This window comes from Dromaius novaehollandiae, chromosome 2, assembly GCF_036370855.1.
Source record: "Dromaius novaehollandiae isolate bDroNov1 chromosome 2, bDroNov1.hap1, whole genome shotgun sequence".
NCBI lineage: Eukaryota > Metazoa > Chordata > Aves > Casuariiformes > Dromaiidae > Dromaius > Dromaius novaehollandiae.
The window spans coordinates 106605237-106631115 of record NC_088099.1 but is presented as its reverse complement, the minus strand read 5'-3'; the positions used below and the strand labels follow the sequence as shown (position 1 = coordinate 106631115).

Sequence of the window (25879 nt, the reverse complement as noted above, 5' to 3'; positions counted from 1 at the left end):
TGTACTCTAAGACATGAAGACCGTGAGTGACAATGGGTCAATACAGTCTAAAGATAGATCTGCCTGCTGTAACAACTTAATAGCTTGTTACAAGGAGCTGTGGAGCTTAATAAGGCAAAGAACAACAACTGGGCTCCTGTGAGGTGCTACGCCCTGTTGCTGGGAGTGGGACTTCCCAGACTGGCCATAAAAGGGGACTGCTTATGTTTATTATGATTTTATTATTCAGTGCTAAATCACCTTCCCAGATAATGACAGTATGTGCATAGCCAAGAACCAAAATTCATGTTTACCAGGTGACTCTGGTCAGAGAAGGGAAGGATAAACCAGCTTTCTTTGCATGGTCACTGAGCCGGTAGAAGAACAGGCTCTCTGCCATTTGCTGGAAATGGTCGCCATCGCTACCCCATCTCCTAATCATCAGTTTACAGGGAAAAGACAAGAGCTGTGAGGCTGACAGCTCTTCTCCTTCTTGCTGAACTCCATCATCGGATCACCAGCTTGGCAGACTGTGGCAGGTCTTAACTTACGTGTCTATGAAGCATTGCCAAAGAAGAGCCCTGACGCTACACTGTAGCCTCAGGACACACGGTTTGGAAGAACACATAAAGCTTGACCTTCTTAATTAGTTAATGCCTCAAGAGAAGTTCATCTCATGGAACATCAGTTCTTCCAGAGAATTTAAACTTTTGTTGGAAGAAGCAAAAATGATGCTAAATCCACAGTATCCATGGACTGGCATTTTAAAATAAAAATTACATTGCATTTAAGATAAGGGCCTTTTTCTTTCAGTGATCTCATCAGAGTCCATCAACTTACAACCCCAGAGAAGGCCCAGCTCTCCTATCTTAGGTCCCTAAATCAGCACAGCCCTGATGCATGCAATTTTCAGCTTTAGAAAATAGAAGTTTTATATATTGCAGAAGAAGAAGTTGTAAAGGATGGGGTCTTGCAGATGAAAAAAAAAAAAAGCAAGAATGTGAAAAGAAAAATGCTGGCTCTGCTAGATCACTGAAGGGATTGGATTCTGACTTCTTCTCATCTTAAAAAAATATGATGATATTTTGGACCTTTTAAGAAATAACTGAAATTGCTACTTTGCTTCTCCTGTGAGCAAAACAAGTCAGGAATAGAAATGTATGAGCCACTGCCCCAAGTGCTCCAGTGGTACTTTGAGGTGCATTGGACTGTGCTGAGCAGTGAAGCATCCCTGAAGCACTATAACTTGGACTGGAACTTATAATTCAGGAATCTCCCAGTGACGCCATTATCAGCATAGCACAGTGAAAAGAGACCTGGTCTTGGTATATGATGTCAACAACTATTAAGGGAGCTTTAATCAGGAGGAATTTAACTAAACAAACAGCCGTGGCTCCCAGAGAAGGGCTGGGTACTTTTAAAAATTTCAAATAATTGATTGTAAGATTTAGAACAATAAGATAAAATTATTACACTGAACTGTTTAATTAATGCATGCAGCAGAAGCTGTGATTTTTAAACCCTAATCTCCCTGTCACTTCAGTTTTTAAGAAATAGTAAGAAGCACCCATCTGCTCAAGCTGCCACATGAGGCCCGAAGTTCTGTTCTCACACCAGTTTCGCATCGGATGTCTCAATAAATTCACTGCTGATTTACATCAGCCAAAAAGGAGAAGAAAGCTGCTAATCTCCTAAATTCGCCCTTGTGCAAAAATGGCCAAAACACATTTTGCCATTACACACACACCACTTATTCCTTAAGAGCAGGGGGCCTAACCCTTTTCCCCTTCCCCTCCCCCCCAAAAGCCCCATAGGGCATTATGAAAATCCTGACAGATGTTTAATTACAGAGGCACAAGCAAGCATTATTTTGATAAGGTCAAACACAGAACGACTGTATCTGACTACCAAATGGCTTAAGTGTTTGCTATACTACTAGCAAAGCAAAACTTTGCTAATCCACATTTTGCTAATTCAAACACCTAATAATTCACACACAAGCAAAAATTGCTGGTAACGCAACACTTCTGAATAACCATTTAATAGCAGGAATCTGTAGTGCGATCTCATGTTACCAGGGGATATTATGAAATACACTAAACAGCAGCCAGTACTATGTTATGAAATATCAAACCAAACTCTTATTCTCAGCATCTAAGAACAAAGTACCTATTGTAATGCTTTTTTTTTTAAACTGCACTTATTAATTCATGAAGTTCATCCATTTAAATAGGTCCTTTAGTCACTGATGTAAATGAACAGGGTTCCAAAATACATCAGTGGGGCCTGTGACAGTAATAAAAATAGAGATGGCACTGCATTCTTAATCACTATTTCCAGTTGTTTCTTAGAAATTCCTCACTGATTCCCTGAAAGTTCCCGTATTAGGTTCTAATTCAAAGACTTTTATTCAGAAGGTTATAAAATCCCATTTTCAGTTATTAAAAAACAAAACAAAAACAAAAACATGAAAACACATAACATAAAAAAACCACACAGAGACACCAGGACTGGTAAATAAAATTCTTGGATTTGACTCTGAATGGAGCAGGACCTGTCCCTCATTTGCTGACTCAAATTCAGTACCAATTAGTCCTTATACATTATCTACCTTCACAGCTGAGAGTGAAGCATACACGCTCTGCAATGGTTTTGAATTGTGTACTGAGCATGCACAAACATAGAATGTTTTACTAACAGATTTAAGCATGCCTCAAAGCACATCGCTCTGACAGCGCCTGGGTCTCCGTCATCACTCTCATAATTATCAATGATTCTGGTTAATTTTATAATCATGAGAATACAAGTCTCCATCTGGTTAGTCTACATATTATTGCAGAGTTGGAATCACACTGATCAACAAAATATGTCAGCCAGTAACGCTTTGTTAAGGTGGACTGGTGAGTGGAGAACAGCCGTAATTTAATACACACTAAAGACACACCATGAATAAAAACAGTGCTGAGCATGAAGACAAGTTCACTGCAGAGATGCGGCTGGCGCTTCAGGGCTCCCATGAAAGGAAATGCAGCCAGATCAGGATTCAGGTGTGTTGGCAGCATTGCTTGGTTAGGTTTAGTCTCCTGAATGCCTGCACTGTGTACAGCAAAAATATGCTACAGCTATTTCCCTGGAATGAAGGCACAAGCTGAGGGAAGAGATTTCCTGGTTTAATGCATCTGACTGCAGCAACCTTGTAAGCACTTGTGGCAGGGTTTCCAAATGCCTTTTGTCCTGTGCTTGTGCAAATGCCAAGTCCAACAGCACCCTCACCCACAACAGCAGAGCAGCTGTTACTACCCTAGAAGCCACCATCATCCCCGGGATCCCTCCCAGAAGTCGTCCTGCCTCACAGAGCAGCCGCAGCATCCCTGCTGGGATCCTCAAGTCAAGATTCCCAATGCTACGCCAGTGCCCGTAGCCAAAATCGTACACCCACAGGACTGTCAGTATGGGGACAGATATCCTGGCAAGGCTGCTGCTTGTGCTATTACAGTGAAAACCTCCTTCCTCTACCCAAACTCAAGTTAAAATGACACTTTGCTGATACAGTTACATCTGCACAAGGGTTATTTCCATCAGACCTATATTGGTCAGGGGGGTCACATCTCTGTAAAACCTAACACAGACAGTACTGCAGGCAAAGTCTGTAACACAGAGTTCAACTAGGTTTCCTGTGAAGATGATGTTGCTTGCTCATCTTCCAGTTGTGGGTTTCTTTAGGTTGTTGTCATGGCTTAGGACTTCCCCCCATCCCTCTTCCGTCCTCCAACGGGGGTCTCGTCTTTTATTTCTCCTAAATCTGTCTGAATTTTGTTCTTAAATTCTAAATATGGCCTGTGTGTGAACTCTTGGTAAGCTGCACATTCAAACGCAGAAAGAGGCCTCTGTAGATCTGTACCTACACCACGTTCTCAAAGAAATTAGCAAAAAATCCGAATAACCATGCTTAAGCTCTGCACTCCATAAGTAAAATCAATGCAAAATTAAAGAGCATTTCCAAAGTTTGGACAATAGAAAACACTCCTCCAGTGGGACACTGAGTAAACAGATTTAAATGATCTTAAATCTTCAACTTATTCTGTAATGCTAAATTTGCATCTGAAGCTTTTCACAGCACAGCAAATGTAATGTACGATTATACAGTGAAACGCCCTTATGCATATAGGTAGAAAACTAATTTAAACACCTCAAACTTGACAGAAACAGAAACAGCACATGAGCAAAGAGAAAGCACCCCTTCTTTTCCCTGCTTTTGTTGATGAGAACTGCCCATGGCTAACCCATCAGCCACAGTACAGAATCCCCCAACCGTATGTTATTTCAATTACCTAATGTTATTCTAAATATGTAAAAAAAGAAGCATGCTATGATCCACTGAAGTCACTGACAAAACAAGTATTGACCTCAAAGGGAGGAGAGCCGGTCTAAAGAACAAGAACAGATAATCAGCAGTAAATTCAGAGCTTCTCCCAGCTCTGGACAGCAGGAGCTTTTGAAAACCCAGTGGCTCCACAGCATAAAGTAATGAAAAAGGTTATAAAACTCAGCAAGAGGAATTATTAAAAATGACCGTAAGGTCATCTGTAGTCTATCAGTCATTGTATCGCTTACAGTTCATACTACAGGAGAAAGGTACGAACATTGCCAGTGTTGTACATTGGCTACTCTAGATCTGTCATGAATAATTGATAGAGGTTATCCATTTGAGTCCTAGCCTATTATTCAAATCTCTAAACCTGCTGTTCACCAACAGCAAAGAGCACTCTAGATGAAGGATGGAGGGGTACTGTAGGGAAATATTTTTAATGATGCAAGCAGGGATGAGGGAATAAAGATTATCTTAAAACAAGATTATTTTTTCTGAGATGAAAAGCACCACCCTTCATAATGCAGCAAAACATCTCTACTTATTGTGCACAATTTACTTGCAAGGATAAAATATACCAGTTAAATCTAAACTTGAGGTTTCAGTCATAAATCTCTTAAAAGCTTAGTTGTTCGAGTTGAAGGTTGAAAGTCATGTCTCACACTCTCATTACACATTTTGCATTAAGCATCTAGTATGTCTCTTCTTGATAAAGTGCCTTTGACCTACAATCAAAGAATAAAGAGTCTTACCATAATGGGGAAAGGCTATGATGTTATATTTTTTAAAAATATTTAATAAAAAGAAAGAGCTGTATTTACAAGTTACACTGGATGCCCAAGGAACTAAAACTTGTAAAATATATCTGTCTACACTGTACTCATTCTGAGTAAAACTGCTATCCAAGTAACTTATCCTACTGCTGGTATTAATTCTAACCGTAGCATGTGGCAGCACATCTTTGAAAATGGCAGTAAGGGTAATATGCCAAACAGGAATCTACTAAATACTGGTAGTCCCACCAACTACCACCTTATGAGACAGAGCAAAACATTTACAGTTCACCATGACTGAACTAAAAAATCACTATCCTGAATTTTATGTAAAAGTATAAACTGCAGGGCATAAAACAGGTTGTAATTTCATCTTAGATTTAAGAAGGGCATACTCATTGAGCCTTCTTTGTATGGTTTATAATGTCAGAAAGTCCTTCAGTGCACTTCTGAGTTGAATGGGATTGCCTAAAAACAGTAGCTCTGCTTCTTGCTTCTTACAGCAGCAGCTTGTCAGCAGCATTTGAACAAGCCACAGTGTAGCTATGTCCTTTCAAGAGCAACACCTGAAACACCTTCCTTATCTTCATACATCCCAAACACAACAGAAATCTAACATTTTTCCATAAACTATGGATGGCAGGCAGTAGAAAGCAAAGATTCCTCTGCAAGTTCAGGGACAGCAGCGCCTGTTTTTAATTCCCTTTGCTGAAACACAGGGCCCTGTCTAGATGTCAGCCTCAAGGCTCTCCCTTTGCACAGGAGGAAGGCCGGAGTACATTGCAAGTGCGAGGAGTGTCAAAGAAGCAGGCTGGGTTTTGGGAAATCAACATTCCACGTTCTGCAGACAGCAAAATTCTTAGGCTCACGTCTGACAAGCAAAACATGCTAAAGACATTTTGACAAACTCATATTCTTGACAAAAGCAAACCTCTCCCCAGTCAAGTCCACTAAGAAGCTAGGCCTAAACACCCTGATTCAAATCTCCACTTTCTCCTGCCAGGAGAGAATTTTTGTTTATTTTGACCAAGTTTTAGAGCCTGCATACTTTGGTCTTTCAGACTTTAAGATCTGTAATAGTGTTTCATACTTGACTTCTTACAACCACCCAGTCATCCTTTCCACCAGCTCTACGGAGCCACTTTTTGACTAGAAACTAATTAACATCCTGCCTTAACAAAGCAGCAGCACCTCATCTCTCATGCTTCATGTAAATAGCGACGACCAATTCTGTTCCCATCTTCACTTTAAAATACATTTCTCACATCAAGCTCTTTCACAGCTACTTGTGTACAGTGGTCAGGCTCACAGTGATTGTAAACACCTCACACGCATGCAGACAGTGGTTACTTCTGATGGGGCAGATTCTCAGTTATCCCGCTCCTGATGGTTATGCATAAAGACATCAAAGAGAGTGGATAAAACTGCTTTGAAACGTCTTGGTCATTTTGGTGACAGGACAGTTGAAGAGGCTGAGCAGTTTTCATTAAGAAATTTATAGCTGAACTGGCTGAGTCCTTGCTACAACGGAGGGGTGGGGAGAGAGCAAGAAACAGAGAGAAAGAAACGGATTTGGTTATGCAAAGAGAATTTATCATTGATATAACTCTGTAGCTTCCAAATAATTCCTCAGCTGCTTACAAAGTCAAAAGACCAATAATATTTGATGTGGATAGGCAAATACAAGCAGCAACATTTAGTAAATTAATTAAGAAGCTTTGCCATACAACATCTGAGCAAAACACAAGATCTAAAGCTCAAATGCATTTCATAATGTAAGAAAAAACTAATTGCACTTTAAAGAAAGCCTACGCCTAAATATGAAGTTGCTGCACAATCAGACAGCAGTCATTTAATAATATGTAATGATCATATATTTCTGTTCTTTTTAGTTAGGCTTAGATCTGAAATATGAGCCTTATATGGAAAGAAGCTTTGAAGACAGTCATTTATTTGGGAAAGCTTTTCCAGCCTTTTTGTTTCTCACAAATGTTTCAAATGTTTAAAGCATTTAAAGAATTTCACATGCAGGTATTACTAAAGAGATGCTGTCTTTCCCATCTTTTTTATTTTTACTAAGCTTTTAGTAAAAATGCAGCTGCTGGCTTATGAGCAATTCAAAAATACTACATATACATGCAGGCAGCCATTTTCACAAGCTGGCAAGTAACATATTTCCATAAATAACAAAGAATACCGGGTCACCGCATCAGCTGTTCAGAAATTTTAGTAAGTCACAATGCCTCTGATTTTGTGGCAACCATTTGCTGATTATTTAAGGCTTGAAAGTGTACTTAGAAATGCTTTCTCTGAGATATCACTGAACTTTGTTATACTCGCAACTGGACAGCTTTTTCTCTGCTGCTTTCTCCCTAGACACCCACGTTCCCTTATCCACAGGGTGCAGTGGATGCTACTGGCCCACACAGCCTGGCTTTCAAAGGTTTGCCAACATCAGAATACTCTCTGCATGCATTTGTACGTACGCACTGAATATGCTTTGGGTTATTTGTTCAGATACATGGTCAGCTGCCCTGTTACCTGGCTCTTCAGACACATAGCATTAATTATTTGCATTGTACATCAGCTTTAGATAATTAGACACAGCTGTAGGTTTGAAAAATAGCAACGCGCATTGGGAAATCCTGCTGGAAGATTTGGGTCATAAACACTTTCCTGGTTCTCAGATACACCATTATCTACTCCTTAAGTCCCTGTTTTGACCATTATTTAAAGGGATATTTAACTCTTCCTTTAGGGGCTTCACCAAGCATTCCACCTAATGATGCCATGACATTGTCATTTGACTTCGTAAAAGAAAAAAATATACAGATAGCTCTGTGAAAACACAAGCTGTTTCCTGAAAAAGAACAAAGGAAAGGAAAAAAAATGCTATTTTTAACTCACGGAGCTGATGGACAAGAAGAAGGTCCTATTTTTTCTTTTAAATGGCATCTGAAATAAGGTAATTCAATTTTGATTTTTTTTTAATCTCTCCCCTTCCCCTCTCCCCCAATAAAAGCTGACAATTCCTCCAAGAAGGGACCTGAAGCTCCGCAAGCATAAAAAGGCAATATTGTCTCCAATCTGCTCAATTCATCTTCTTTCACAAACATAAAAGTTACAAGCCATGTTAGCTTAGAAGCTCATTTTTTACAATCTCATTACCTCATCACTGAGGTGGCTGGAGAGATTCAATGTTGCATTTGTTTATAAAAATTATGATACTATTCTTGTTATTTCTCATCTTCAAAATACAAACAAGCCAGGTCTCAGATATTTTGAAAGAATGGCTTCTTTTGTTTCTCTTTTCGGAGGGGAAGGGGGGAGGTATTTAAAAATTTGGAGGAGAAAGATAATATTGGTGATCGTGAAAACATGAAGAGTAATTGGGGCATAAAGGTACAAACAGAACTGTGTGCAGCAAAATGAAAAACAAACATGTTTATCAAATCTGAAGGCATATCTGACACCACAGAAGCAGAACAGGATTAATACTAGTAAACTAAATATTAGTTTTATCAGCGTAATCAAGTGATTTCTCTGATTCAGATACAGAAGAAAAGACTTTATCAGAAGTGCTGCAGGAATACATGCAATGGCAGAAATCAGAGCAGACATCAGCCCTTTAATTTTGATTCATGAGCTAAGATTTTCCCCCTTTTTCTAGCTGCTGCTAAATATATTTTTTGTCTTCAACTTCATGTGAACTCCAAGCTACTAGGGGATTTCCTAAGTGGGATTACCCATGTTTCTTTAGTTCCTAGTAGCTGCTTACAGTTGCACCTGTGACAATTTAACTGCACTGGCTGTCAGCTAACAGCAACCAATTCTGAGGAAACAGCCAAGAGATTTAAGCTTTTTCAGAAGCAAAGTGCACATATGAAATACATCTTCAGGGTGGAATTTCTGTTTTTGGCTAAAATCAGGAAGAACTTCTAATTCTTAAGAGCAGAAAATCTAAGCTATCCTAAAAACCTCCCCTTTTTGTTCAGAGTCTTCTTTTTGCTTCCAGCTTTCGCCAAGGTACAGTTACAGTGCAGCATACAATTAACCCCTAAAGTAAGGAAATAATGGGAAAATGGTTTCCCTTCTATTCTCAGGAAAAGCCTTTTGGGGGAGGGGAAGGCAAAACAAAACAGTACCACAGCTTAAAGTAAAGCAAGGCATAATTAAGCTTTCATACAACATCTGTATGACATTTGCACATGCACTCACTTCCAGTGAGGAGACAGACTTCAAAACTAATGGAGAACATCCTGACGCACTGAATACGGGAAGAATTATATAGCCTTCCCAGCTGTGCTTTTAGGATTTGAAAACAGGAGAATGGCAAAGAATCCTATTTTCTCTTGCATTGCTTTTATTGTTTTTGGCCAGACAGTGCTACGAAGCTCTCAAACAGATTTCACGCTGCCCCATGTAGCAGAAGAGACTTCTGCGCACCAAGACGACTGGAACACAACGCGGCAGAGCAAGCCTCATCATCTTCTGGTTGTTACGGGCAATAATTGATTCCAGGGTCAACGCTGTGATGCCGCAAAAAAAGGACTTTAGCTTAAGGGTAAAGAACAAACTGCAGGACTTAATGCAAGTTCTGTTACTATATAAATGCCCCTGAAATTTTATTCGGTTAAGAAAGGAAATGCAGAGATTAAAATACTCTGTATAAGCAAAACTCATCATGAATCTGATCTTCAGCCTGTCAAGTTGTTTACTGAGTGAGGGGAAAAGAATGCAACAAATACTTGAAAGTATCTGTAACAAGAAAACACTGCCAGTATGTAAGATTTCAAAATTGGTGTAATCAGCACTGATGGCAAGCACTGCGTGTATTTCACTGTGTAAAAATACAGGCAAAGAAAGGTAACTGGAATCACGGCGTCACTTACAAAATACTTATTACTGGGGTACTGGCAACTTTGTTCAAAACAGCATGTGTGATTGCTCCACTGAATCTAACATCTGGGGCAAGTTATGTATCTGACTTCAGCAATGCCTTTGAAATGTCATGCTACGTTTAGGCCAAGAGGTCCAGCCACACTTAACAGTCATGTTTTCAAAGTCCATTACTTTATCACTTTGAATCTTCCCATTCAATGACACTTCTGATAGAAAATACTTATTTCCTTTCCCCACACACCAGGAAAATGAAATAGATGTGGAAGAACTGCAAATGTTTTCTTTAAAAGGATTTTTCCAAATGTAATGATTACCTCAAGACACTCACGAACTCGCATGGAAAGGTGCAACGGGAATATAGCCATCCTGATTATTTACGATATAAAACAGTAAGAAACAGGAAGTATCAGAACGGAATCCCTCATTTATATACTCTGCTGTTATCACTTCTCCTTTCTCTCTTAGTTTCCTCTATTCTCACTATCTTTGAGAAACATTTACTTGTTTTTTTTCCACCTGCTCGGCCTCCCTGCGCTGCTGTGAGCCCCAGGATTGTTCAGGCAGGGTTTTGGCAGCCGCACTGACAAACCTCCCCCACCCCAACATAAACAGGATTATGCTTCTCTTGCAGCTCCTCTTTCCTTGCTGCTCTACTTTCCTTCTGTGTCCAGTCTGCATTTACTCATTTGCTTCCTTTAAGCAACACTCAATTTTTTCCTTCCAACTGTGTCTTCACAGACTAATTCCCCCACGGTGCCAATCCCCTTGGCACATGCTGGTCCAGGCCTCGGCTGTCCTTCTGGTGCTTCTCCCATTAGTAACTTAATGCCGTGACATCACTTATGCAAACGTAAAACGCTTACCTCCAGCTTACTTCCTTATGCCATTAATTCATCTTTTTTTCAATGCTCTCCTCAAGGCTCACACGTCCTGCGATTAATACATTAACCACCTATGGTTAATAGCTGACCAGAATGGCTGAGATGGTAACCATTTCATTTTCTCTAAGAGGGTGAAAAATAAACATTCAGCCTGCAAAATGGTGTGCAAAGCTGCTCTATACAGCACAGCCTGGCGCTTCCCACAATGTCTCCCACATTCCTGTTGCTCCGTTTTATTATCCAGCCTAAATTCAGACCAAACCCTTCAAGACAGATTCCCCCTCCATTTCTTTTTAGAAATGCCAAAACGTTTCTTTTACGGTTCACAACTACCTTTACTGTGCAATCATGGCAACAGGCTGCACCAAGTCCCAGCCTTCATAAAAACAGAAATTCCCTGCCACGAACAGAGGCCAGGTCTGCTGTAGCCCACCGCAAGGTCAAACAGCGCTGCCTTTAAAGCGCTGTCCTGCAACACAGCTCCCGGGACACCCAGCTCCCAGTAACATCAACGGAAGCGCTACGTGCAGGGGTAACGCTCTTGAGATAAAATTACAGTTGCATATTGCTCATATTTTAGAAGCGAACTGTCAACAAAAGAAGTTTAGACTGCTTATCTTACAATGTATATGTTGAGTAATACTTGTGATATTGTGAATCAGACCAAACACATTCATGTTAGGAAACAAATTCCTACACAGACCAATTATTCTGAAGACCACATTTCTGCCTTGTGCTTTTGCATACCTTCTGTTATCTGATACAATAGGGATCCCTGGAGGAATGTCGACATGTGAGGTCTATTTGGAAGAATTAATGAGCTTCCAGAATAAACTGTTTATAACATGTGGATGCATCCTGAGCAGTAGTAACATGTCAGCTCTTTCCCATTCATATATATTAATATATACATGATATATACATATACATACAGGCGCGCACACACACACACTCTTTGAATTTTTCCCTTGCTTTTCTCAAATCTTTTTCAATCTGATGGAGTTTTTAATTATGTCACATTTTTGGCCCATTCCAGCCCTCACCTCCCCAAGTATCATATTTCTTTCCTTTTGTTTTCTCAAGGGATCAAAGTTGCAAAACTGGACTTTGAGCAAATAATGCATGAAGAGTACTTTCCACTGATGCATCGGTTGAGTGAACTAAATATTGCAACTTACTGAATGTAACCTAAAAGAGGGTTTTTTTTAAATCCTTGCTCTAATATAACTGACCTAGAAAGGTCAGTCTAGCAGAAAATTTTACTAGCGCTTAAAAATTTCATTAAGCATTAATAACACCTCATTTCCATTACTATTAGGAACTTGCATGCTGATAACACTGGACAAAAAAAACTAACAACCTCATCTGCAAAATAAATTATTATGTTTGAATTATAACTAATATTTATGTATGTATAAATTATTGAAAAAAATTAAAGTCCATATTTCCCATACCAATAACAGCAGTGAGGCTTCCTTTCCAAACATATTTAACATTACAGTATCAAATAAATGACCTTCACATACATGCATAGCAACTCTTTCAGGTCTACACCCATTTTGTTGTCTTGGAATAATCCAAGTAAAATTTACATTTTTCCTGTTACAACTTCACAAACAGTGTTTGACAGCTTTTTTATGGCTTCTCTAGGTTTCATTAGTACTGCAAAATCAGTGTGCGTGTGGATGCAGGCACGTGTAAGAACAAGAAACTTCTGTGAAGTGTTTGAAGGTTTTTAGGATTAATGTGTTCCATGTGCAGTGTAAGCTGTACTTCCTGAATTCTCTTTTAAGGAACAAGAAAGATCTATTTGCTTAATTATCTAGTAAAAAAAGGCTTTACTACCTACTGAATAAAGGTTCTATCACAGAAGGCTTAACACACCTTTGGCTCACTGATGCTACACGCTTAGCAAAACATGCAAAAAGTACAGCCCGAACGCAGCATCTGCTCTTGGGGTACAGTGGGGATGGGAAGAGATGAAGCCTTTTACATCCTATTATGGTCCTGATTCTTAAAATACATTGCACTCAGTCTTTCACCATCATGAAAGTGGCATACCATCTTCTACTGTTAAAACACACGGAAAAATATTTCACGAAATGGAAAAAGATTTCTGTTTAGACTCAAAGTTCACATTTCTGAAAGAGCCCATATTTCCCCTATGGATGAAAAAACTTCTGGGTTGTTTTTTTCCCAAAAAATATTTAATTTTTGCTGACAGCAGCTTGCCTCAAATGCTATTTAAGCAATAGGACATCACAAGACATATGCTATTCTGAGATAACGCACACCTCTGAAGTATTGTTAGGTATAGCTGATGCCTTCAACTGCCTGATGAATTTGTTATCTCAAAGAAACACAAGGCCTGGGAGTGTCTTATGTAACAAACTAAATCCAAAGGTAGTCTTAAAAAAAACTTTTCGTATCCTTTCAGAAAAAAAAAAAGAAAAAAAGAAAGATCTCACATGGAGTTTCACTAGGCTACTGTAACTACCTCTACCTTATGGCTCCAAAACAGGCTAAAATTACAACTGTGATTTGACAACAAAATCATTTTAATGGCTATTTATTTTTCTCTTACTTGAAGTAACATACAGAATCAAATATTATTTGAGGTTCAAGATCACCAACCTGGAAAGCAAAGTTCTAGAAGCATGAGGGCAAATCTTCCCCCACACGTACTGCACAGGAAAGATGACCTTGATAAGGAAGACATATATCATGCTTTATATCCATGTTAAATATGTACCTATATACAATTGCAATAAGCATCAACTGAGAAAGTGCTTCTCTCGCTCACGTGCATACTTCCTCAACGGAGATTCTACATTTTAAGGGAATAAAGCATTGGATTTTTGTCATTTTTATCGCTAAACTGCAACTGAATCCATGAACAGAGCATCCATAAAAGACAATTCTAAGACTTACTCCTTCCTTATGTCTTGTCCTATTCAAACTTCGAATGCTACAGTACAATTCAGGATATATAATTTACACTGGCATTGATTACAGAAAGGAAAGATTTGTCTAATTTTCTCTAACGTCAAGCCATTAGGTGCCAAGTAGTTCAACAAAGCACTTAACAATGATTCCCAACCAACTACTCATATGCTTAAAATCAAGCTAGGAGTTATGAGTTTTGCTGGATCAGGGCCAAAGTATTCAACAATTTGCCATTTCAAACCCATGCTGTCTATAAGCAAGAAAAACAAACCCATTGTGAAAATAAGTTTCCTACACTTCTACAAATCCATTCCAGGCACTGAAAATAGTGACATAGATATAGATACCTCTCACAAAATATGGCACAGTAGCAACAGTCACACACCCAGTGCAGTAAAGATACAAAAGTCTCACTGAAGGACTAGAAAGTAGTTCTAGGACGTAAATATTGAAAATAATCAACATAATGAAAACCTGAAAGTTTTCCTCCAAAGTATCCATAAAAATTCGCTATATACTTTTCACCCCCCAAAAAAATCCAGATTTGCTGCTGATAAATCTTGTAGACAGTCAAGAGAAAACTGAGAATAAAAAAAAGTTATTGATGTTCTCATCCTGAAGGCAATTAAGTTGCTCTTGTCTTTCCTTGGTATGACTGATACCACAATCATGCCCAGCAGGCTGTCTCAGCTTAGTGGATGTCCATTTAAGTTAAAGCAATTCAGTGTTTGAATCAGACTACTGGTAAAGAAAAAAGAAAAGTAATAAAGTGAAGAAAAATGACCTAGTAAAACCTGTATTTGTAAAATGAAGCTGCAGAAAACAAATGGTTATCTACCAATACCAGGCCGAACTCTGCATTATTTCTACATCTTGTGCAGCCCAGGGATCCCACGGGGTTTCAATCTGCCCCAAATGGAGTCCACTACATCCACAGAGAGGCACACAGCATCTACCATCAAATCTAACGCATTAACAAAGAAAACCTGACCCACAATTCAGAATAGATCAGGGGCAAACTGTGAACCATAATGTTAAGAGCAGCAAAAAGACCTAACATCAAAGACATCTAACAAATCCCTTGTTAGCAGTCATTTACAGATCAGTAGAATCCCACTAAACACAGCTGCACTGCTACAGAAATATTTGGAAATCAGATTAAAAACACTATCATTATAATTTTCATTGTCCGAAGCTGGTTTTACCAGTTGGGGGGAAGGGAGTTCTTGCTTGCTAACCAGAAACTGCAAGAAAATAAAAACACTGCACCATGTGATTTTATGACTATAAATGTCACAGAGTAATATTTCATGTACTACAGCATGTAACAGAAACATTCAGTACTAAGAAATGCCAAAATTGCCATACCGGCTTTTACAAGGCAGCAAGGCTAGATGTCAGGATGTGAGCCTTGTGAAGAAGTTGATTAAGTTACTCTGCAGCTGGATGCAAAAGTGCATGTCCGCATATGCAGATAGCTATAATACTTGCAAGAGCAGCTGAAAGTCTGCTATTAAAACTGGACCTACTGTGCAACTGATTTAAAGGGAAGTATTTCTGAATACACAAACTAAAACAAAGATGGCAAATAGCTTTCCATACCTTCAAACATATTTTTCTAAAATGTTAGTGTTCAGTAAGCATGGAATGGATATTGGCAACTGAGAAAGGACTAAACGTAGACACAAGCAATCCTGACAAGCAGGTAATGTGACAATAACATTTCCAAAAGCTGCTGAAGAAGCATGAAGAGCTCGTCTTGCTTTCGTACATAAGCTTCAGGGCAAAGTTTCTCCTATTATCGCCTAACTTTAAGAAACAGCACTTGCCTCCTTGTTTTCTAACAAGAAAAATAAAGGATGAATAAATCTAACTCTTCCTTAGCATGTTAGAGCAAAATTTCCTCCAAGCTGTGCATGGAATTACTGCTTGAAAAACACTGCCATGCTTTGGTCTCTCGTATCACATACCTACAGCCACAGTACAGTGGCTAAACAAACTAAACTCGGTCTAGTTGTGTTACTTGCTATCCTCTGTGGTAACCTGCAAAAAAGGAACAAATAACACTAAACACTCACAGTGAAAGCATCTTTGACATGCTGTATCAAAGCATCTCACAAGAAATGCTACAGTACTTAAACAACAGGACCTCCACCAAAACATATGCAAGGAATACAACCAGTGCAACAGCTGGATTAATAACTTCAAAATGCTGCAGAAGAAGTTCTCTGTCAGCAGCAATAAAGACTTAACTTCTGACATGAGAAGTCGCCTATCTATTGAAGTATCTAAAGCCCAGGCAGCAAGCCTCAGCTCTGACTTGAGCTGACTTGGTGTTATCTGCTCCCTATCACCCTGCCTCGTTACGACAGGAACTGGAATTACTGTGCTGGCCACCCACATTACACTAGACTGAGTGAAATGGGACCTAGTAACAAGGAGCAAGGTAATCAGGAACACTGTGGAAATCACCTGAGATGCCTACAGGGCAATCATTAAATGTTCCTTAGTATGATGTCATGGTAATGTATAACCATGGTAATGTATAACATTAAAGAGTACTGATTGCATTATCTCAAAGCATAGCTGCCCTGTTCCAATCAATCACTCCTTGCACAAGCTGCTTCGAGCACGGCTCCCACCATGAGCCTGAAATAAAGAAGGGCCAAACAACTTGCTAGGTGTGTGGTACATGTGCCAAGAAAGGTTTATAACCACATCCCTAGATGACCCATGGCTCTTCTCTCTCCTTGACACACACTTCAGTGCTTCTGGCTACCAGTCATCCATTTCCTTGGGATGATGAACATAATCTCTGTTTTGTTCTGTTCCCTCAGTCCTTCTCCCCATTCACACTGACCTGCGGTTAAAGAAGGTAAGCGGAAGAGCAACTGCTGGTGGCAGCACCACAGGCAGGTGCTCACATGCAAGAGACTTCCACTGCAGCCCTGAGGAGTGGACCACAGCCCCAAGGGGAAGAGAGAGGTATAAAGTATTGCTGTGAAGACACACACACAGGCCTGTACTGAGCAAAAATGATGCTTCAAACAGCAGTACTTTGCAAAGAAACTTCAGATCAGGAGCACATGTGCCTCAGAATTGGACTACGTGCATGATAATAAGGTAGATACAAAGGCAAAATTCCTGTATGATAGTTTCAGACATATTCAAGCTGTAATTGATCTAGTCATGATGCGCTGAATTTGTCTTCACTGACGGTCTGAACTTTGCAAGATGCCAAACAGTGCCTCATGGATCCCACTTCCGCAAGCCCGGCATCCTTGCCTCTGCCCAACTTCCTTATGACTTGAATCATCAGCTTGCTGTATTTGAAAGTCCTGGCATTAATCCCGCTGGCATTAACAACCAAAACAATTAGCTTGGGCTATAAAGTTGAGAGGGTTTTATATTCCAGCAACCACTCTTTGGCAATGTCAGAATTAACTGGTGAAGTATGTAATCATAGTATTAGTTTTTCTAATATTCATAGGCAAGGATCTACCACAAATCACTGACACTGTTCTTCCTTATAACTGTTTCACTTTTTGGAAGCCTAGGGCATTAGTTGTCAACTGCCCAGCACAGAGACATCCTCCATTTTGTTATACATTTATTCTGCAAAATAAACATGCTAAATAACTTAAACATACTTAAGACTGTACATACAGAACCAGATCCTCATTTGGTGTAAAATGTCCTAACAGCATTGCCTTCAGTGATATATTGGTTTACAGTTAGTGAGAGTCCAGCATGAGAAATATCTTCAGAATAATTATTTTATACAGTGAAAATTTTTGTTTTCTAAATAGGGGACAGGATTTCCTTTATACACAGAGGAACATTTTTGCATATAAGCAGAACAATGGAAAATCTGGTATAGGATACTGCCAGCTATACTATTTCATGCACTTATACTTTTGCAACTGGAAATATTTACTAGAACTCTCTCTTTCTTGGTCTCGCTCTAGAGTTGCTATACATTTTTATTTTTCTATTTTCTTTTGCTTATCTGTTTTATTCTTACTGTTCCTCTTCTCCCCAAATTACATTTTACAGCAAAATTAAAGCAACTCTGGCAACTTCTTTTTTTCTTTTCTTAACTCAAATGCCTTGTGATACTAGGCACTTCTTGGTAAAGTCTCAGCTCCTGGAATTGTTGTACTTTATATCTGAGCAAACCAAAGTCCAACTTTATTCCTCATAAATCTCTCCTAATCTGAAGTATTTCATGAGATTTCAGTAATGTCATTATGTTTCTGCTCAAACATTTCAATTTACACATAGAATGTTTTTATAATGCCTCTGGGATGAACGATATGTTACATCTCCCAGTTTGTACAACCCATAAGCAATTAATAGTGAACTGAAGGAGAAAAGAAAGCTGCCTAATAATGACAATAAATCAAACAGTGCCTAACCACAAATTCCTGAGAGTTTTTAAAATGAAACAAATAGAAATAAAAAGCCCAAAAAACTAGGCACTGCCCATCTTAATTTTTTTAATCAAGATCCAGGAAGGAGCTGAGAGTTCTGAATTTTTCGCATGTCTGTGGTAACACGTGGTGGGGCCGCGTTGTGTGACCATTCCCGATCTTCCGTTTTGCAAGGGGAAACCACCCTGGGGGTCACCCACCCCGCCAACACAGTGCTGCGAGCCGCTACGACTTCAGCGTGAGACACCCCAACACCCCGGGACAGCCTTGGGGGGGAGGGGGGGGTCGAACCTCAGTGCCGTCCCACTTTTCTTTTCAGTCTTCCCTCTCCTTCGACACCTCCATCTTTTTGTACAGTGCAGCTCCCTTCACCAAGGTCTCCTAACTCCAGAACTGACCCTCCAGATCTTCTCCGCCCTTCCTCAATCTCTTTTCTTTCATCGCTGCACCTTAGTCCCATCTCTTGTCTGGTCCTTTTATGGAGCTGATCTCCTCTCGACTAGGTCCCACCTTACCATCAGGAATGCCTGACACAAGCAAAATGTGGCTAGGCATTGTGCCGTTCACTTGGGTTTGGTATTCTGCGCTTTCCATCAGTTTGTCTGTCTTTTCAAGCCCACAACTGTGTTTGTACAGGACCTAGCACAGTGGTTTTCCTTCTCAATCAGTCGTTTGCTGTATTAGCCAGCATAATAAAAACAGCATGTGTTGAGTGAGAATGAATCACCCACTCTTTAAGTATTTCAAAAATCTGGAGGAGTTTGACAGAGGACAAAAAATAAATAAAAGAAAAGGGAGAGAAGAGGCAGAAAAAAAGAAAAGAAAATGGAGCTGATTCTCACTGAAAGCAGCCTTCCCTTTAATGTGTAACACACACCTTTTACTTGCTTCCTCCCTCGATAAGGTCAGGCTAGAAGAAGCCACATTCTTCTCCTTTATTCCATGAATAACAATTTTTTTTTTAATTCTAGATTTACTTTTATTATTTTCTTCCTCCCCAATCTGGTATTTACATGCAACAAGAAATAATTTTATGATTCTCTTACTTTCCCAAGATCTAGACTGGGATATCAAAGACCCGTCTTTTACTACGCATTTGCCGAGCACCAAATGGTATTAAAACTGTTTGTACTTCTTTTCCTCATCTTCCCACCTACTAAAAGCAGGAGGTCACGTCATTAAAATTTATACTTTCTTCTTGATTTCAGGACTGAAATAGTTCATAGTGCTTTAATGTGACAGACTGTAACACCCTAATTGCTAAATACACGGTGAAAACACCTTTTTTAATGGGAAAGGTATGCTCAAAATGATACACAATGGTGGGGAAAAAAATCAAAAAAGAAAATCAAAAGACAAACACAACCTCCATTGTCCGCAGATCAGGATCTAGCTATAGGAAGAGCAAATCGGGGAGTAAACTCTTCTATTTTGTTTTGAAGGAAATTGTGATGTGGAGAGCAGCAACTCTGCTTTGTGGTACCCCACATCTTTAGTACTCTTCATGGTGGGATTAAATGACGGTGCCCATATTAAATATTACCCACTGCATGCACATGTGTGTACATGCACACCGACATCATTATTTCTTTGACCTACAAAATAACATATTTTAGTAGAGAAGCTGAAAGATAAAAACAGAAAGAGTATTTTCCCTTCCACTTTTATTGATGTATGTATAATCCCATTCTACTCTGTCAATCGTAACTCTGGGTTTTTTTAGTTAAAAAATGAAATTCATAGAAAAGCCTTAATTTGGGGAAGTACTGAATAACTAACTTGCAGGTGGTTCGAACAGCTTCAGATGCAACCCCAGTGGAAATTCAGGCACAAGTTGCTAGTGGCTTGAATGGCAAATAAAAAGGAAGACTTCATCCTGGGCAGGAAAACCTCAGGCTATCCATGCGGCTGCTTTTAATACACAGAATGTGTTCTGGACCATCGTTTCCCACGTGGCCATCATACAAAGCATATGTACATTATACATATGATATCTTTGTATGACAGGTATCACATGATATTCTGCCTATGTGGAAAGTAACATTGGAAAAATACTCAATTTTTCTCCTCCTTCAAACAAGATGAAAAGCATTTTGTAACCAGCTAGCTCCCCACTGGCATCTGATAATCTGGGTTTGCAAACAGTAACCCCGTGCCTGAGAAATCATTCTGTCACTTGACATGGAGCAGAGGCAAATTACGTGTGTGTTAAGGGCAGAACAGCCCACCCTGGAGGCTCTCAATCCCATTTCGCATGTGAAGTGTGTTTCTTGCTCCTCTCCCAGTAAGTTCCACTGCTCTTCCCCAGCCGCCTCCTGCTCAGGCACATCTGTTGGTCCCCGTGACCAGGAGAGGCACCCCCAGCTTCTCTTCTGCAAGACCCCAAGCAAACCACAGACTAGCCTGCATGTCAGCAGGACAACTCAGATTTTTTAAGAATTAAATGCACAAAGAAGTACTTTCAGGTGAATCATGAGCAGATCATTCAATACTTGGCAGTATGAAGCCCCTTTTCTGACCCAGGATAACCCAGTAACATGTCAAAGTTGAGGGGGGTGAGGAGGAAGGTATGAAAGTGAAAAAATCTACACTATTTAAAATAATCTTAGGAGTAGCACAAGATTTTCTTAACCACAGTCTAAGTAAAAATAATACCATAGCAGGAAGATCAGGAAAACGACCGAGAATACCGTTCGCCTGCATCCATCGAAGGCGGCTGCCGTCTGTACGGCTGGAGCACACCTCTTGACGGAAAAGGCTCACCAGCAAGAACAGCTAAAAAAAGCCACAGCAGAGGGGAGCAAACCACAGCACTTCTAGGACAAAATGCACTCAAAGGCCATACTGAAACATCTGATTTTAACAAGAGTGTACATGAGGGTAGAATTTGGCCTATATTCTATAGACCTTAAGCTTTTGTTCATAGAGGAAGAAAAAAGAAAGCCTCCTGAGTTAAAAAGGGCAATTTGCAGAAAAGCTAATCCTAGAGCTTGCTGGACAGAAGGACCCAGGCCCCTAGAAAACAACACATGGGCAGTCGCAGGAAATTTACACACAAAAAAGAGAAAATTGAGAAAATGAATTCACTGATCTTGGCCTATGAACATTCCTGTATTCTTTGCCACCTTCTTTTGAATTAGAAATCTCTGCCACTTGTAAAAAATGTCCACCTCATTGATATATTGATTTTATTTAAATAAACTGTATGAGAACAAAGAATAACATTGCCGTCGGTCATAAGATTAAAAAGGTCCTTATTAACCAAGCCGCAACCCCTCTAATTAACTAGCTCTTCAGCCGTGAATTTAGTGAATATGAATGCAGTACCCGCCCTCCTGGCCAACCAATGCAAATGTACCCATTTTCCAAGATGCACCTCTACCGAGGCCAATCAGTTTGCTGCTTCTTCACTGCTCAGTAAAGCAGATAAGAACCAGTTTGGCACCAAGGAAACCCAAGTTTCCTGGTGTTGGCTAGTAGCAGGAGTTAAGCCAGTCATTTTAATTATGGTGTGAGAGAAACTGCTGTGCGACTTAAACTCTCACCTTTCACTGGTGGCACAAGGGCTCAGAGCTTGAATTGAGGGAAGATCTGGGACAGGGAAAGAGATAAGGTAGTTCCTCCTGTCAAAAACAAAGTGTTTCATACCAAAAGCGCAGAAGAACGGCTTTACTATTCGAACATCCTGGGAAAAGGGTTTCAGTGTTTTCAGCCTGTCCCTAGAGAGGTGGTTTTCCATCGCCACGGTTTCCATTGCGCATTACACCAGTAAAACATGGCAGCACCATTTACATCCGGACAAAGCTGCCGTTTTGCAACTGCATGTTGTATCGAAACTGTATGGAGAGGTGTTTCAGGCAGCAGCTGATGGATTTTCACACACAGTAAGTGCACTCTTCTTTTAATTTCCTAAATACAACACTAGATGGGAAAGCCCAGTTTCAAGCCTATTAAATAGGCAAGTAATCAAGGCAAGAATATTTCAGTCAGTCAGCTTGTCCCTAGGACTTTTTGGAGTTGTAGTTTATGGAAAGGGTGAGAAAGCATTAAAAAAGTGGAGTTCTTGGTTTAATTTAAGTTTCAATTCTAGTGTGCACCCAATTTGTCCATTTGGGCCTTGATCCAAATTGTAGAAAATCAAGTTTAAGGCCATTCTTGTAAGCTTTAGGGACAAACAGATGGGTTTCACTTTTTACAGTTTCAATCCTTTGGATCTCTCTTCCCCCTAAGTCTTACATTTAGAAAGTTATATTGCCACGCAGTGCCAGCCCAAACTTCAGCCTTCCTAAAACCATGAGAATTTTATGAAAGCTGCTCAATGACAAAAAAAAAAAAAAAGAAAGAAAAAAAAAAGAAAAAGAAAAAAGAAAAAAAATGGCTTCACCACTTCTATTCCTCTGAAAAATATGCAACTATTAATACACAATCCTGGAAAATGTTGCTTTGCTGCTGCAGGATCTGCAGCCAGCGGAGAAAGCACAACATTAACTAAATCCTAAAAGAACCTACTAAATAAATAAACCCACCCTCTTTCAGAATGATTACAGCTGATTACTTCATCAGCGAAGGTCTTGAAACCGAGCTCAATTCTGCAGATAACTGTTCTCCACAAAGAAAGAATTGAAAACAGGAAGAAATCAGAGTTTGCCAAACAGAAGAAAAAAAACAAAGCAAAACAAAGCACAAGGTTATTAAGGAAAGAATGGTTAATCTCACATTTCTAAGAGGGTATTATAAACAAAGAATGGTGAACAACAAAAATAAAAAATGATAAAAAAAGTGCTTAATAGTGTTCTTTTAAATATTTACTTTGCTGCTATTTGGGGAATAATTTGTTCCATTTAGTAGTGTTGGACTCAAAGGACTGCTTTAATCCAGAGAGATTAATTACAGAGTTTGAAGTTATAAACACAAGTTCGGGAAGCAAAGCAGAGAAAGAGAGAAGAGAAATGCCTCTCATACTGGTGATTAACAAGTTTATGTACTTTGGGGCTACACCACAAAAGCTGTGCTCTTACTACACCTGAATGCTAAAGGCAGAATGTTGCATTGGGTGTCTATAAATCTGTGTAAAATAGGCCCCGAGATGTCCAGGAAAGATACTACTGTACTGAAGCTACCAGCAGAGGTAACGGTGTTGCTATGGGTAACTAGGATACTTCTCAGGTGTCCTTCACTGAAACACAAATTTACCTGCACCTCATGAAGACTTGCTGCGAGCTCACTTTTATTACTTGCACCAGAAATGCAGAATCAACAAGCTGAGAAAATAAGCAGCGTCAATCAGGCAGAAGGCCTGATCCACGCTGCATTTAAGCCTCCAACATCCTTTTGCTTGTCCCTCACTTGCATCGCTCCTGGTGTGCCAGGAGGCGCGCAGGTGAGCAGATCCCAGGGAAAGGTAGCAGAGGGGAAAAGAGAGAAGAGCAACGGTGGGAAGGACCTTACCTAATGAGGTCTCAGCTCCTCCCTCCTCCGAGCTCTCCTCGGCCCCCTCCTCACCCAGGCCGGAGGTCGCCGAGTCCTCCGGGGCGGACGCAGAGCTGGGCGTGCTGGGCCCACTGACGGAGCCTGAGTCCCCCTCCTCACTGCTGGAGCCGTAGCGGTCGGGTTGCGTGGCCGTCCCGCTCTCGCTGCAGCTCCTCCGCTCCTTGCGGTGCACCCGGGAGTGCAGCACCATTTGGTGGTAAGTGCGGAAGATCTTACCACACTCAAAGCACTCGGTGGACTTGTTCTGGGACGCCCGTCGGCTCTGCCGCGAGGAGGGCCGGTAGTCCAGGTCGCTCTGCGCGAGGAGGCAGCTATCCCCTGGCTGCGTGCTGCTGTTCCTCTCCAGGCGCCCACTGACACAGCTCTTCTTCTTGGGGTTGCTGGAAGAGCTAGGGGAATCCTGATCTCGCTTGCGCTTCTCCTGGTTGACAAGAATATACTCTCTTTTATCCTTGTCATAAGTCACATCCGCATCCGCCAGAGCCTCGTCCCATCCCACATATTTAACATACTCAGATGGCTCTGCAACTTTTCCTTTGGTGGCCAGCTGCCAAGCTTGGTAGCTACTGACTGGATCCAGCTCGGCTACTCTTTTTCCAGGCTGTCCTCTTGTAACTCTATCTATCCCTACAGATGGTCTTAGATTCAGACACTGTAAGAAAAACTGCTTTGTTACAGAGGGGTTTAGGCTCCCATCAGTTAAGCCCTCAGCTTTTTCCCCGGTGCTGCTCCGTTGAGCTCTGTAGTGGACAGCATTATGTGCTTTTAGGCTTTCCATATTTGTAAACAGATTTCCACACTTGGTGCAAACTTCATACAGAGAAAGGCCAGTCACAATTGTTTCCTCCTGTATCACATCATTAATAGTGGCTATGAGCTCTAAATCATTTTTTGGTTTGTTTTTGCTCCCAGTCTTTGGGCCATGCGACTTCATGTGGTTTTTGAGGAACCAGGGTTCTTTGAATCTTCTGCCACAAATGTGGCACCCATGATCAAATGATCCCCTATGCTTTTTCATGTGAGCTTTCAGAAACCAGGTTTGACTAAAGGCCTGACCACAGACTTCACAAGGAAATTCGCCTGCACTCAATTCACTCTTGCAGTTCTCTGTATAAGCCTCCCCCTTCGGGACCTGAGCTGTTATATGGTCCTTCTCTATGTGGTTTAACAGTGTCTCCTCCCTCAAGGTCATGTAGCTACACAACCTACACTTGAAGGATTTGTGGACCTGATGCAGGTGCTGCTCAAGGTCCTTCTTTCTTTCAAATTTGTTTTTGCAGAAGGTGCACTGGTGAGAAGTTAGCTTGCCATCTTCATCAGCAGGCGCCACCTCCGTGACCTCCTTCTTGCTGCTTCTCAGCAAGATCTTGCTGTTATCTACCCGGGCGGTACCATTCAGGATCTTATTGCAGGCAGAGGTACTTTTAGTGGGGCTGGTACACCCACCGAGGCCCTCCGCAATTCCCACCTCCCCGAGCTGCACCTCTCCCATCTCCACCTCGTGTCCCTCACTTAAAGTGCCTGTTCTGTGACTGCGAATGTGTATCTTCAGGTTGCCCTTCTGGGAAGCTCTGTGATCACAGTAAGGGCATTTGTAGGGCTTCTCGCCCGTGTGCTTCCTCATGTGCTGAGACAAGGAGCTCTGAAAAGGGAAACTTTTACCACAGATGCAGCAGCTGTGGCACATGGTCTTGTCAGCATCCATGTCGCTCTTGCTCAGCTTGCTTGGGCTGGAGGATCTTCGTAATTCCATTTCCGCCTCTTTATTACAATCCATCTGTATTACTGCAACATCAGGTGAACGGGGCAGGAGGATACAACCAAGCCCAACTGCTGAAGAGGGCTGGATTGTGTCTTCAATCATACAGTCACGCAGAGTAGAGTTTTATTTCTTCATTCTCCAGGTAACGTTTCTCCTTCCAACTGCTTGGAAGAGTCTGAAGGGCCAATTTATTTCTGTATGTTCTGTAAGCAGGTGGCATAGATCACCTGAAATAAAAACAAAGATCACACAAACATACAAAAACTGTGTAAGTAGATTCTTAAATATAATTAAACCTATTAATATTTTTACTTCAACAGTTTCTGCCGCTAGCCCCACATTCG

General features: G+C 40.6%; 1 protein-coding gene across 5 annotated transcripts in view; it reads right to left on the bottom strand.

The window, feature by feature from the left end:
- ZNF516 (zinc finger protein 516) overlaps nucleotides 1-25879 on the bottom strand; it is a 106104-nt gene that overhangs the window by 36618 nt on the left and 43607 nt on the right. For all 5 annotated transcript variants that reach the window (XM_026100724.2, XM_064507122.1, XM_026100721.2 and 2 more), the window contains exon 2: nucleotides 23732-25762. In XM_026100724.2, coding sequence (XP_025956509.2) covers nucleotides 23732-25637 — 1906 coding nt within the window. In that variant the 5' untranslated portion in view covers nucleotides 25638-25762. The remainder of the gene's footprint in view (nucleotides 1-23731; nucleotides 25763-25879) is intronic.